Source organism: Manis javanica, chromosome 1 (assembly GCF_040802235.1).
Source record: "Manis javanica isolate MJ-LG chromosome 1, MJ_LKY, whole genome shotgun sequence".
Classification (NCBI taxonomy): domain Eukaryota; kingdom Metazoa; phylum Chordata; class Mammalia; order Pholidota; family Manidae; genus Manis; species Manis javanica.
The window spans coordinates 91,576,802-91,591,005 of record NC_133156.1 but is presented as its reverse complement, the minus strand read 5'-3'; the positions used below and the strand labels follow the sequence as shown (position 1 = coordinate 91,591,005).

Sequence of the window (14,204 nt, the reverse complement as noted above, 5' to 3'; positions counted from 1 at the left end):
TAAATACCCACCATGTGACAGCTACTTTTTTTCCTTATAAATAATGTGAGGAAGGGTCAGCTATCATTGGGGAAAATGCAATAGTGTTAACAAGCCCTGGCTTATTGGGAAGATGGATATAAACATTTTTTCTGAACTAATTTCTTAACTCTGTGCCCCGCACACCTCCCCCCACCCCCAGCTTCCTCCTAGATTGTGGGAAGTGTGGTGAAGCGGTAAGAGAGAACAGTTTTACATCAGGACATCATGTGAACAAAACCTTTTGTCACCCTCTTATTTTAGGAACCATTATCGAACACTGCGCCAGGCTATTATTGACATGGTTTTAGCAACAGAGATGACAAAACACTTTGAACATGTGAACAAATTTGTGAACAGCATCAATAAGCCAATGGCAGCTGAGGTAAGCGTTTTCCATGTAGTATGACACATTAAGAGCGTATTACCATTAGAACCTACTCTGGCCTCCAGGTGGCTATTTGCTTGGAGTTGGTAAAGAAGGGCTGAAAAGTACTGGCCTCTTATTTCCCTTGGGGAAGAGAATCAATTGACAGTATCCAGTAACTCTGAGCTCCCTGAAAGGCCCTGAGATAAAGCCCTAGTGACGAAAGGAGGTAGGCCCAGAGAGTATGATGGGAGCCTGCAGGGAGCAGGGACTGGCATAAATGGGATCCAAAGCTTTCTAAATCTCTGTTCTTAGAGATCTTGAGATACCTCAGAATTGGATGCCTTAAAGAACTACATTCCTGGTGATTCTTGTTAAAAGTGTATCAGTAAAAACTAGTCAAATTGGCAGTGACTAAACACAAAAGCGAAAGTTGTTTTTCCTCTTTAAAACTTACCAAAATACTTTGATCCTGCCTTGAGGTCTCTACAAATTCCAGTTTGAAGAATATAAACAGAGGTGCACATCTCTATTGTTTAAAATGCAATCAACTGCCCTCTGAAACCGTGAAGCTGTTCATTGCTCTATAAATTAGGAAAGCTTTTTGTTCATTCCTGTTGAGAAGCTGCATACAAGGATGGATGGATGATGGTTGTCTTGAAAGTAACTTGATGATCAGTAAGGAGATTATCTATGTAGGACCAACCCATCATGTGACAAGCCTGGATGGAGGGACAATGTCCCCTCTCTGTGCTCTGCTCCATCCCCCAAGAATTCCACGGCCTAATGCCAGGGCCCTCTCCTTACACATAGGATTTATGAAAGCAAAGATCTAGGGATCTAGGGAAAAATCATGCAGAATCACAGAATTTAGAATTGGGAAGTTCCCCTAGACAAGTAAGTTCCCAACTCTGTGTTGAGATTTATCATTTACCACAGCATGTACAGCAAGCAGTATCTTCCCAATGTTAAGTAATCAAAACTACCTTCAGAACATAATTCTGTCCATTGATGGTTTAATAAATAGGTACAATCTCAAACAACCCTTAAATGTCATGTACTCTTTCAGTGTGGCAGAGCCCTGGAGAGTTAATAAACACAAGTTGATGGGGTCTTTGAAGGTACAGAATAGCAGTCTTCCAGGTTTTGTGCAGTTGCTGTATTTCCATAAGCCAACTCACACACCTGGCCACTCGGCTGAGGACCCGACATGTATTACTAGGTTTACTAGTGTATGACCAGTTTCTTCATACATGGCCTAACATACCTGGCTCCTGCCCTGGCCCACTTTCTGCTCCTAATTACCCCAACGCTTACATGGCTCACTGTCCCGACCTCAGTTAGAAGAGCAGCCAGGGAAGAACAAGGAGACAGATGCCTGAAGAGAAAGAAATAAAGGAGGAGGAGGTGGGTGAGGTAGGGGTGGGCCAGGTCATAGAAGAGAGGGAGCTGGCAAGTTTAAGTATAAATAAATAAAGAAATAATTGAAGGATCACATGTGTGTTATTCCTGTATCTTTAATGTATTTTTTTTAATTCTGCTTTTACCTATGTCCTGATAAAACTGGGAGAAAAGCTTTCTTTCTTTAATATTACATACCAAATTACTAAAAACAAACAAAAAACTGCTTATAGCAGTTACCTTTGGGGAAGAGTATGGGAGTGAGGGGGATGGGTGCTGATAGGGACTTTGACCTTTTTAAAATGTTATTTTGATTGAGATGGGTGGTTGTTTTTAACAAAAATATATCTAAGGATGGGAAAACCTGAATCCCAATCATACCTAAGTGTGCCTGGGTGATCACAATTCAATGCTGATCAGTTAGTCCTTGTGGATTTCACCGTCACCTTGAACCAACCCTGATCTGACAATCTGTTTTCCAGATTGAGGGCAGTGACTGTGAATGCAACCCTATTGGGAAGAATTTTCCTGAAAACCAGATCCTGATCAAGCGCATGATGATTAAGTGTGCTGATGTGGCCAACCCGTGCCGGCCCCTGGACCTGTGCATCGAGTGGGCTGGGAGGATCTCTGAGGAGTATTTTGCACAGGTATATAGAGAAACTCCAATTCTCTCCAGGGAATGGCCCCAGGTCATAGAACTCTAGGGATTCTCCAGCTGAGTAAGTTAATCAAATTAGTAAATGGCTTACCCTTTCCTGCAATAGACTTCTGGTTCCCTCAAGAGACTGACTGATGTGGCTGGTCACTAACTAGACTCTAGGGGCTGAGGAATTGAGCCTGTGGAAGTATCTTTTCCTCCTCAAATTGTTAGAACCTGTTCTTCCACAAAAACTGGGAGATCATCCACTCACTCACTAGGTTATCACCTCCGTGGTGCACTGTGGAAACATAGACATGAGGATGGCCCATCCCTCCCCATGGGGCTCATACAGTAGGAGGAAAGAGCTGTAGGTGCAGAGGGCCACACACTGGCAAACCCTGAAACTCTCTCCCGAGGAAGTAGGTGTCCCGTGCTGTCAGCGTTCAGAAAGGTTTTTTTCCTAGATTAAAGAAGGGCCTTGTGGAAATGTTTTAGAGATGGTTTCTGTCATTGTTGAATAAGAAAGGTATAGGAAAGGACTTCCTGAGAGAATAAAGCATTATTAGCAAAAGTGGTAAGGAGAGAATGTAGAATTTTTATGTTAAGAGGGCAGCAATATATAGTTCATTTCAGCAATATGAAGAGGAGTTTGAGGAGAAAAATCCAGAAAGCAGTAGACTGCAGATGTCTTTTGAAAGAGGACTACTTCCAGAAGAGAGGCTTTAAGGACTGATACATGTATGTGTGACAGAAAGGCAAACACAAAAATATCTACAAGAAATGCATGTGGGGGGTGGGGGTAGGGAGGCTATGGTTGGAATTTGCCACTAAGGCAGAATAAAGGAATAGCTGATGATGTCCAGAAGGGCTGGTAGGGGGACTGGCCCGCCAAGGACTCGGTAAGTTAACTGTAGCTTTCAAGGCTGGGAAGAGAACCCCTAAACTGAATAAAATAAGGACAGGCAGTTCTGAGCTTGCAGAAAGAAGGGAGGCGAGGGAGAACTCTAAACTACTCCTTGAACAGAAGTGGGTATTTTAAGGCTGCCTGATTGACCTGAAATGAGCAAGCTGAGCCAAAAGCTGGTAGGAGGCCATTAATGGACCTCCCAAGACCCCAGAGAACACTTGAAATCCCACCCCTAGTTACTCTCCAAGTTTAAGTCTGGGGAATGAGAAAAGAACCACTTTTCAGTTCTTTTAAGTTCTCTTCAGGTGTCCTTTCCCCAAAAAGCAATGTACTGTTGTTCATTAAGCCAATGAGATGTACAAAGGAGGTCTCTGATCAGCTGGCCTCTAGCTCAACACAACACCAGGAAATGTGGATCTTAGTATTCAGTTCAGCGGGTTGTGGCCTGATGTGTATAAATGTATACTTTAATGTGCAAAATACTTAGATTTACACACGCGTATAGAGAGCTGCATGGCCAGTATCCAGAGCTGAACAATAGTTTGCATGGTCTGCAGGGTTCTGTGAACATGAGGCTAGTTAAGCTTGATGGTGTAAGAGCTTTTCCTCAGGCCCACTGTCATGTTGGCGTGCAGCACAAGGGTTTTATGTGTACACCCAGTGTGTTACATAGAACGTTAAAAAAACATATACACAACGGTTAAATTTTAATAAGATTAATAATTTATTGCTTCATTGAGGACATTCTTAAGTGAAACTGGCTTTCTTTTTAAACTGAAAGTATGTGACAGTAATACAATGACTATTGGTACAGTTTGGTACCAGTTACCTGATTCATGCTAAGGCATCAGCAGTTTTACTCACTGTAGCTTCTGCACCCTCAGTGTGAATGTCAATTAGTATTATTAGCATTACTTTGAAAATAGTTTTGACCTTCCAAAAATGAAGGTTTCAGAAAAGGGGTTATGAACCCTGAGATCGATGCTTCCATAAGGGCTGCAGTACTTGAGTCAGAAGACCTGAATGTGATCACTGCAGCTCATCAGGTTAATGTTGACTTAGCCTCAGGACCTGGCTGACCTGTTGCTTCATATATACAATTGGATGATGATCCATTTGCACAGGGCTGTTCTGAGAAACTGCATGCTACTATGGTAGCTCCTCTTGTGCCCTACAGTCCTGCATGTTTTCTTATTTCCCACAGACTGATGAAGAGAAGAGACAGGGGCTACCTGTGGTGATGCCAGTGTTTGACCGGAATACCTGTAGCATCCCCAAATCCCAAATCTCCTTCATTGACTACTTCATAACAGACATGTTCGATGCTTGGGATGGTAAGATAGTTATAACTCACACAGAATATTTTGTTAGACCTTATGATTACCTGTAATGACATAGGCTGGGCCTGAAGGCGTGCTGGTCAGCGCCCCTTGTTTGTGGCCAGGTGTGGTGGGGTGCATGTGCACTCTGTGCGTCCCCAGAACTGAACCTTATGTATGCAACTCAATGGATATTTGGTAACTAGATAAACAAGTCTTCACCTCTTCAAAGGACATATTTCCAAAGCTGACAGTTTTATTCTATCATTGGGGAAAACTCTAGAAAGAACACAACTGTATTAAGACTACTTGGAATCACAGTTCTTTTGATATTACTGATAAACGGCTTTTCAGTTTTTAATTAAAAGGATCTGTTTGTATTTCAGAAACTAGTGCTAAATGACCACAGAGCCCTAGCCTTGTAAATGCTCCTGGGATCTAACAGACAGGCTTCTTTTGATTCTTTTATGTTCTTGCAGCCTTTGCACATCTGCCAGCCCTGATGCACCATCTGGCCGATAACTACAAACACTGGAAGACATTAGATGACCTAAAGTGCAAAAGCCTGAGGCTTCCATCTGACAGCTAAAGCCAAGGCAGAGAAGGGACCTCTTGATCTACAAAGCGCACTGTGAACCACAGTAGTGTAAGCAAGAGGCTTTCCTTAATAATGAAAAGGACAGATATAGGTTAAGGAGCTAATGTTTAATATTTGTCCTTGAAGTCCCCAAATTCCATTTTTAAGAAGTTATGTTCCATGAAGAAAAATAAGTTCTTTTGAACAATCAGTTAGTGACAGAACAAATCCATGGAAAAATCCTTTGCCCTGCTGTCATCCTGTGTGTCCACCTCAAACCACAGAACTGATCCACTACAGCAGGACACCAGCAGCAGACTGGTGTCTCTGGGCTCATCTCTTACCATAAACGTCACCATCATTGGTAACTGTTTTCTTCAAGAGCATTGGTGTGTAGGGCTCATAAAAATATCTAAGGAAAAAACTATATAAAATGAGCAAAACAACTGGGACCAAATTATTGTTAAATGAGAGCTTCACAGCCTCCGTGGTGGCTCTTCTGATTGATGGTGTGACACCCAAGTTAGAACACAGCCTTGGCCCAGTGAGTGCCTTCTCTAGACTGGCAGCAGCAGCCTCTACCGCCCTCTTTCCTATAAAAGGGATTCTTAACAGAGAGCCATCCATGATTGGGGGAGGGAGTGACATCTTGTTTGGTGGGGAAATCCATGATCTTTCCTTGTTTCTGGTTTACAGAGGCAGTGTATTATATAAAAGCCATTAAATCTGAATGCCCTTGGACAGGCTATTTTTTAAAAAAAATTTATATATACTTGCTGTTTAAAATTTTTATTAATGCAATCTAAATTTCCTGGGGATTAGTCCATGGAGTATGTCATGCAAGGTACCATCCATACATACGTGTTTGGGGAGGGACAGGGGAAGTTTCAAGGTTCAGATGTTTTTAACCTATCATCTATATTTGAGATCACGCCATTTCGCTTTAATGATATAAAAAAAAGATTGCAAGATATGTAAATATATCAGAACATAGGTATATGGGGAAGCAGTAAATACTATTTTAAGCTATTCACTGTATGCTAAAAGCTTCTAAAGCACAAGTGCATATTTTTATACAGCTCTTTCACAACTGTGATCTGTATAAAGTCAGACTTGAGATTTTCCTTTATCAGCTACCCTTCTCTACATATTATATTAATCTTTGTTTTTCTTTCAAATTCTCTGTATTCCATGCTGCATTTTTCAGAGGTACAAGCAGAGACTGAATCAGTAGTTATTTTTTCAAGTGAAAACTGGAATGCAGAACATGTACATGGGAGGAACAGAATGACTTATCATTATGTAATGTGCCAATGTTTTTTTCTATGTTTTGTAACAAAAAATGAAAATATATATATGACGATTCCATGCCAAGAAATATAAGTTATTTTTGTTAGAGAACGCATTTGGTCAGGACAGGACTAGCTTTGTATGTAATGCTGTCGTATGTAAATGTGGTGAAAATGCTTTGTGAAGTACTTGTAACTAAATTCCTACAGCCATTTTTCATTCCCAACAGCTGTTTTTATTTACCTCTTTGGCCTAAATTTTTTGTAATTTCAAATTTTTGCTTCAGTGTCGTTTATTTCATGAGCCACACACTTTGTTTTCAGACTACATTAAATTCAGGATGTCAAAATCCCATTTTAAGGAGATAACTAATTTGTCTAGGTTACAGAAGCTTGTTTGAGGCAAGGATAATCTTTTTCCTGACCATCATCTCACTTGCAGTTCCATTTGGTAAGTAGCATTTATCAGATATCTGACATCTTCCATATGAATGTTACAGCTTACTCCCTGTAATTTCAAATTAATTTCATATTAACTTAAATGTTAAATGCTTTAAGACTGCCAGGTACTAAAGCTTTAGCATAATTCTGCTCTTTAATATACTGAATTGCTAACTACATTTTTTCAAGTAGTCAATTTATTAGAAATACAGCCTTTCGAATGGTATGTGTAGCAGACGGGTACAAACTATTATAATTTCCTCAGATTGAGTTGTTTACTAAAACACTGTATGTGAGGGGAGCCATATTAATTTTGAAAAATGCAATATTATCTGATACAAAGGGAAGTCACATTACCATTTAACCAGAAGAAGAAAGTCACAAAACAGTTACCTGGACCAGAATGACCCTAAAATTTAAGTCATTCTTTAAGATTTTAAAATTTGCCTGCCTTCAGAGTCACGATGGGTTAGTCTTACGGGCAATGAAGAAATCTCATCAGTTCAATCAGAACCCACTGAAAGATAAATGGAAGGGATGATGCAATGCCCCTGAAGTTTAGGCACTTCATTCTATGAATAAAGCTGAAGATTGAGGTAATAAGGGTATTTTAAAATGATGAAGCACACTACGCAGTGTACCTTTGGTGTTGCAAATATAACAACACTGAAAGTTAAGCTAGGAAATGGAAAAAAATGCATATATGTTGTCTTAAAGTTCAACTTTTAGCAGCAGTACATATATAACTACTGAGTAGCTAACCAGGTCTGACCCCAGGGCATTCATGAAACCAAAAACCATCAAGTCTGGTGAATGGGTTGGAGGCTTCCTTCTAGACATAGTTTCTTAGGGTACTGTGTGCTCTCAAAACTCACCTGTGATTTGTACCACTATCACAAAACACTAACCAGAACATATTAGGAAATAAAGCAGCTACACAATTCAAGAAAACAACTTTTTGCAAACTCATGACCAAATTCAGAATTTCCAAAGAAAAAAGCTAACTAGTAACGGGAAAGTCCATTTATTGAGGGAAGTCTGAAAATGAGATACTTAACTAAAGTGATGAGTAAAGCTAAGGCACTCAGACCAGAATGCATGTCTGCCTGGCTTGAAGGGCAACCCCCATCTGCAGGAGGAAACGTGAGATGGCTGCCTGTGGGAGTCCAAGAGGCCATGATAATGATTTGTAGGCTAAAGGCAGTGTTAATGTTCCTATTCATATCATTCTGTTCTATAAAGGAAGTAGCAAATTTTTTTAACATATTTCTTCAGGAAACTGTTTTCATTGTGAATTAAAACTGAAATGCCTGAACATTATCTGGTGTTCCTCAAGTGGTAGTCATAAGTCTCTCTCTCTCTCATTCCTGTCCTCTTTGACTACAGTCTTAACATAGCTCTATTTCCATTATCATCACCGAGCAAACCAACTGCAGGGCCTTACCTGACTGGCCTCCATGCCACACATATAACATTGTTCTGGTATAGCCGACCTTAGCTCTACCAGTCTTTGGAGTTAGTTGTGGAAGCACCTGTCAAAGGTAAACTAGAAAAAACAATTTATAAAGAATCCATTAAGCAGGTGAATGATGACCAACTAAATTGGCATGAAATGTTTTCTGAGAAGGATCAGGACTGTGACATATCAGCCATCTTGCACTTACATTAACAGGAGTCTTTCATCAGCAGCTTAAAGAATTAACTCCACAATCAGGCCCACCCATTTATTAATGCGTGGAACACTTCTTAATTTTATTCTCAAGTTCCAAAAGGGAGGAAGAGTGCTCTAAGGCCCTGGGGTGATGAAGATGCTTAAATCTCAGTGGTTACTGCAAGAAACTATGTACGTGAAGCCTGTTCTCAAGCAGTTCATAGTACAGTCCATGGTGAGATGCATCAGGCACTCTGGGCTGCAGGCTCTGACTCCTTACAATTCAAGCTCTCATTCCTGGCAGATAGGGGGCAGCTGCTGGTCCAGTGCCAATAGCTGTTGAGGCCAATTCACACTGGTAAAAAAGACATCCTTGTAAGGTAGGGATTTTTTTTTAAAAGTTAAACAGTGAGAAACTCAAGTTTTCTCTATAGAACACGGATAACTAATTACCAAAGAACAGGAAAGAACCCTTGTGATAAATATATATTTAATCAAACAGACGCTGAAGAAAACTGAAGAATAGAAGGCAGAGATAACAGCAAAGTTGTGGCATTCATCAGAAGTTCTATTTCCACCTCCACCCAGGTTCAAATTATGCTTAAAACACAGCACTCACCACTTTAACAACAGCACAGAGTGCGGTTATTATGCAATCTTCATTGCTCCAGAGAAGGAAGGGTCAGTTTTCAAGGTCTAAATTCAAGATGTGCTATATTCTACCCATTCTTCAGTGGGTTTTTCATTTTTCTCCCCAAATATCTTCTATGAGTATCATGTATATTTGGTTCCTTAAATAAATTTTTAAAAGAATGAATGGGTATAGTTAAAGAATTTTATGGACTCACATATTTCAAAATCCAAAAAGGCTAAATGAAAGAACTTAAAAAAACTGAATTTCTGGTATCTTCTTTGGTGGATGTACTAATACCAAAAAAGCAATTTGTTGCTGGTTTGTAGATATGCAAAAAAGAATTCAAACAATTGGAATTTTATGGAGTGACAAGAAAAAAAAAATACACTACAAACTTAAGTGAGCAATATGTTAATAGTTTTCAGAGTATTACCGCATAGTTGATGTTCAAAGTTCATGCACACATATTCAATTTCCTTATGCTAGACAGTAAGATATAAGTCACCATTCTCCTCTAATTTCTGAAATAATTTTAAACTACGCAATCCAGATTCTCGTTCTCCATTTTTCCACAAAATAATAAGATGATCAGCAGAGCATGTCACTAGTCCATGATCTTCAAAGTATAGAAACATCTGCAAAGAAATTTAAAACTACTGATTATAGGAATTTCAAGAGGCTAATTCTAAAAGAGCTTATGTGCTTGTAAGATATGTACATTGGAGACTTCTTTGTATCTGAATGTAACAATATCATTTCTCATGAAAAATTTTAAGTGTTAACACAAATACTAAAAAATATAAAAGACCAATTATTTGGATTTTAACTAAATACTTTTAGTAGTGCTCAATTTCAGAACTACAATAGCTATTGTTGTGAAGTACATGAATTCCAAATTATCTTATGAATTTTACCATAATCTAATTCAAGTATTGGTTTTAAGACTGTTGTCAGAAGTTCTGCCAGACCTGCATTCCTTAATCATTTATACCTGCCTAATTACTAAAGCACAATGGCTACCAATAAAATACATGTGAACTCCAAATTCTCCAATGTTTCTCAGTTAAAGGGAGATCCTAATTCCACATGCTATATAATCTATTCTAGTCCACTGTTTACATTCAGCAAAAACCTACAGAAGAGAAAGTGTAAGTCTTCGAGAGACCAACCGAATGAAGAGCAGTGAGATACAAAAGCTGGAAATTCCCTGGACATTTATATGTCGATAAGAAACACTACCTCCACAGATGATGAGTGTCCAATCAAATCTCCAATAAGCTCTAGAGAACATGAAGTGGCATTTTCTTGTTGCTTTTTAACAGGTTGGCTAGCTTGTTTATTCACTCTTCCAAACCCCCACATGTTAAAAAAACCTAGAAAAATACAATCATTTTAGTCATTTCCATTTCTGTGCTCTTTACTTATAATCATAGGATAAGATCAGAAAAACAGAAAATTTAAATGCCAAGGTGTTTGGTACTTATTTCAATCAAAGGCTGATGGAATGGCACCAGACACTATGCTCGGCTTTTTCATATGCTACTTCTTTTTTCATCTTTCTTAGCTAACCAACTTTGTTAACTCATTTCTTTTTTGTTGCCCCTACGCACCCACTGGTGAAGGTATATTAACATGATAAAAAAGACAGGTACTGGGAATGAAAGAGGAGAAAAACAAAAGGCCTGAATGGCAGTCTCAAAAAGTCCAACTCAGATATATCAACAAAAGGCAGACAAAAGCAACATGTGTGTCCAAAAACAACAGCCTATGACTAGATAACCAGAAGAAACCCCAGAGGTACCCATATCTGATTTCTTATGCAAAGGCTGCTAACTAACCAGGATTTTATTTTTCAAACCGAACACCTGAAAGTCAAGAGTTTATGAGATTACAATATAAACACAAAAGTGTGTTTTCCCATAAACTGAGTTCAGTGATAGTGATTATGCTTCAAGGCTGGAAGAACACTTTACCTTGACATCTGATGGCACATAGTTGGTGTATCAGGCAGAATCATATACAATATAAATGTTTAATTACTTCATTAGGCCATTTGGTCAGATTACTGGGAAATAACAGTCTCCCCTCTAAAAAAATCCTACGTGAATTGAAATGAACAGCCAGTTACGCATTAAAGTGTGAATCTTAGATCCCAATTACCATATGCTGCATATAAACATCTTAGGCTTATCTGGAGCACACTGTATACTATTCTTGTGGTTACACACGAACTGCCTTCCATATGAGGAAAAAGACTACCTTTTTGAGAAAAGACACACACCTGTTGGTACAGGTTCAGCAGCAAGCTGTTGTTTCTCTCGTAATTCCCAAATGCGTACACTGCCATCTTCTGAGCATGAGATTAACTGCCTGTGGGAACAGAAATCAGTGGTATAAAAACAAGAGCACCAAGGAGGGTCAATGTTAAGTCTGTAATGACAGAAATCAGTGGGGCTTTTAACTGCTTTTATTCAGCTCCTGGCGGGAGCTGAGAAAAATCACAATTGAACATAGCTTTACAATGCCAAGTAAAAGGTGCACATTGTACTGTTAGGTCAGCTCAAATGTCTTAAATCTATCACCTGTTTTTTAAAATGCATTCAGGAAAATGAATTATATTTCACAATATCCCGGGCAGTCCCCTTCCTTCCTCTCTCTCTCTCTTCTCAGGGTGCCTCTCACTCAAAGAAGCCTGCATAGAAAACACTATTCACCTCATATAATTTTATCCCCAGAAATTTAGCAGCCAAATATACCCCGAGAAGAAAAGAAGAAAGTCCTCAGTAGTCTTAGCCAACATGGAGACTACCATCTGATGCTGGCCAGTAACAAACAAAAGCAACAAAAAAATATGAAAGGAAAAATTAGCACACAGAAATGTGTTTCACAGTCTTTTTTATTCTAAGAGATACTTTAAAATTTGGCATTTATGTAAAAAGGTAATTCACTGTAATGCATTTGAACCCTGCTTCTTGTAAAATTAGTAACATACTGTCACAAACTCTTCTGTGAGACAGCCATGGAATATTCCCCATTTCCAAAAGAACCCAGCAGGTCAAGCCACAGAGCCAGGAAACTTCACCACTTGAGAAATTACATCAGTGGCCCTGAGAACTATGAATTTCTTTCATCTGTTACAGAACAGATGGGAACTTGTACCTGTTTGGAAGCTTGGCAACGTGCAGGACACTGGAGTCATGTGCAGTTTTCTGGCAGGCAATCACACACTTCATCTGAAGGTTATACACATATAAACCCCTTCCAACTGCAGCAAATACATTCTGCAGGGGGTGGGGGGACAGGGAGCTGGTCAAAAATGGGCATATAATTAGTACTTACCACTAACTGGTATAATAGATTTCCAGTTCTGGTGTGATATCAGAAAGCCATTGTTACCTCCCCTATTCCTAGCTTTAGCCCAAATTATAGTCCTGCCCTCTAAAATCCAAAAATATGAAAGCACAAAGGAAAGCTCAGAGCATTTAGAAGGTAGAAGGATGCAACTACTAGTACAGAGAAAGCTCTATATGTTATACCCCTTAGCATTACTTTCTTCCTCACTGAAAAATGACAGGTGGAGAAAGGAGCTATGGCTGGCAGACTGGCCCTACAGTGGAAGCTGCTGAGGTACAACCTAGGTTTTCATTCATGTAACACTATAACCCGTGGGAAAATTATCCAGCTTCTTCTGCTTGGAAAATATGAGCAAAATTACCTGCACCACATATTAAGCAATCAAGAGATCTTTTGTATAAAAGATACAAAAAAACATGCTGTAAGTGGCAATATCATCTTGAGATCCTCTGAAGGTGTCACAAAAACATTTTTCTGAAAGTAGTATTAGAAATACATTTCTGCTCAAACTACTTTAAGCTTTGGGAAGCACTTTCACCAAATTTATCTTACTTCAGCCTCACAACATCTCATTAAAATAGGAAAAAAGCAAGTATTATTGCCATTTTCCATATGAGCAAGTAAAAATTTTAAGAAAATCAAAGTCATGTAAAAAATTAATACTTAGAAACAATATTAGAATCAAAGTCATGTTACTCCAGTCCATTGCTCTTTCCTCATACCGTATCACCTGGTTTCCTGTCTTATAATCATTCATGGTTACTCCACAGATACCCCAGTGATGCAGAGCCTTCAAAAACCCCCAAAAGGCCTCCCTGTTTTCACCAAAGAGCTCTTCTCATGTGGTCTTAAACATTATAAATCCAATTTAGATCTATGGTATCTGGACCAAATCATGCCCCCAAGGCATACCTGAGTCTAAATCTGGAATGACTCCCTCAACCCTCAGGATTGGTACTCTGCCATTTAGCAAAGCAAGCTGAGCACCAGTGCCAGGGGCATTAATGAAAACAGCTGGCTAAATTGCTTAAGTCTAGAGCTCTATGGGTAGCATTCAATTCAAAGAAGCCCTGGAAACTAATACTACAGAGCAGGAAATCTGTGCAGAGTTTAAGTGATTTATCAATGGTCACAAAGAAAATTATAAACACCACTACAGAATTATAATAATGAGCTTATGGGGCAGCATTTACTCAACAGAGTTACATTATCAATCACCTGTCATCAATAACTAACGGCCCCCCTGTAAAAGAACAAATGCCTATAAAAGAAGGAAAATTAGCAATTCATAAGCATGAATCAAAATTTCTGAGATTAAAAAGAACACAAAATGAAAAAAACTTTTTAAATATTAATTTTTACAAAAGTGAGGAAAAGGTATGAAATTAACGTATATATATAGGCTGTAACTGAGAAATCCAGTTTGCATCTTTTCTGAGACCCTATTTTAATCACATATGCTTAATTTTTAAAAAATAAAGTTGGGATACAAAGAAACAGTCTTTGGGTATATTAGTGTTCTTTATCCAATTCTTATCTTATTCTGTTTTGTTTTTTAAAGAGAGGTGCAAAGAAAACAAAAAATGGGTCCTACATTCTCCAT

The 14,204-nt window shown here is 38.9% G+C and overlaps 2 protein-coding genes across 29 annotated transcripts in view; one reads left to right on the top strand and one right to left on the bottom strand.

Annotated features, from left to right (window-relative positions):
• The window catches only part of PDE8B (phosphodiesterase 8B), a 348,583-nt gene extending 342,686 nt beyond the window's left edge, over positions 1-5,897 (top strand). For all 22 annotated transcript variants that reach the window (XM_073234856.1, XM_073234853.1, XM_073234843.1 and 19 more), the window contains 4 exons: positions 283-403; positions 2,269-2,436; positions 4,541-4,670; positions 5,135-5,897. In XM_073234856.1, the coding sequence (XP_073090957.1) occupies positions 283-403; positions 2,269-2,436; positions 4,541-4,670; positions 5,135-5,244 (529 nt within the window). In that variant the 3' untranslated portion in view covers positions 5,245-5,897. The remainder of the gene's footprint in view (positions 1-282; positions 404-2,268; positions 2,437-4,540; positions 4,671-5,134) is intronic.
• Positions 5,898-8,672: 2,775 nt separating this feature from the next.
• The window catches only part of WDR41 (WD repeat domain 41), a 37,121-nt gene continuing 31,589 nt past the window's right edge, over positions 8,673-14,204 (bottom strand). For 4 of the 7 annotated variants that reach the window (XM_017656688.2, XM_017658616.2, XM_073234926.1 and 1 more), the window contains 4 exons: positions 12,407-12,528; positions 11,529-11,617; positions 10,487-10,620; positions 9,085-9,882 (listed from right to left, as the gene is read on the bottom strand). In XM_017656688.2, the coding sequence (XP_017512177.2) occupies positions 9,730-9,882; positions 10,487-10,620; positions 11,529-11,617; positions 12,407-12,528 (498 nt within the window). In that variant the 3' untranslated portion in view covers positions 9,085-9,729. Of the gene's footprint in view, positions 8,969-9,084; positions 9,883-10,486; positions 10,621-11,528; positions 11,618-12,406; positions 12,529-14,204 lie in introns of those variants that run through there. The other 3 variants (XR_012130509.1, XR_012130510.1, XM_017657847.2) reach the window with 3 other exon arrangements.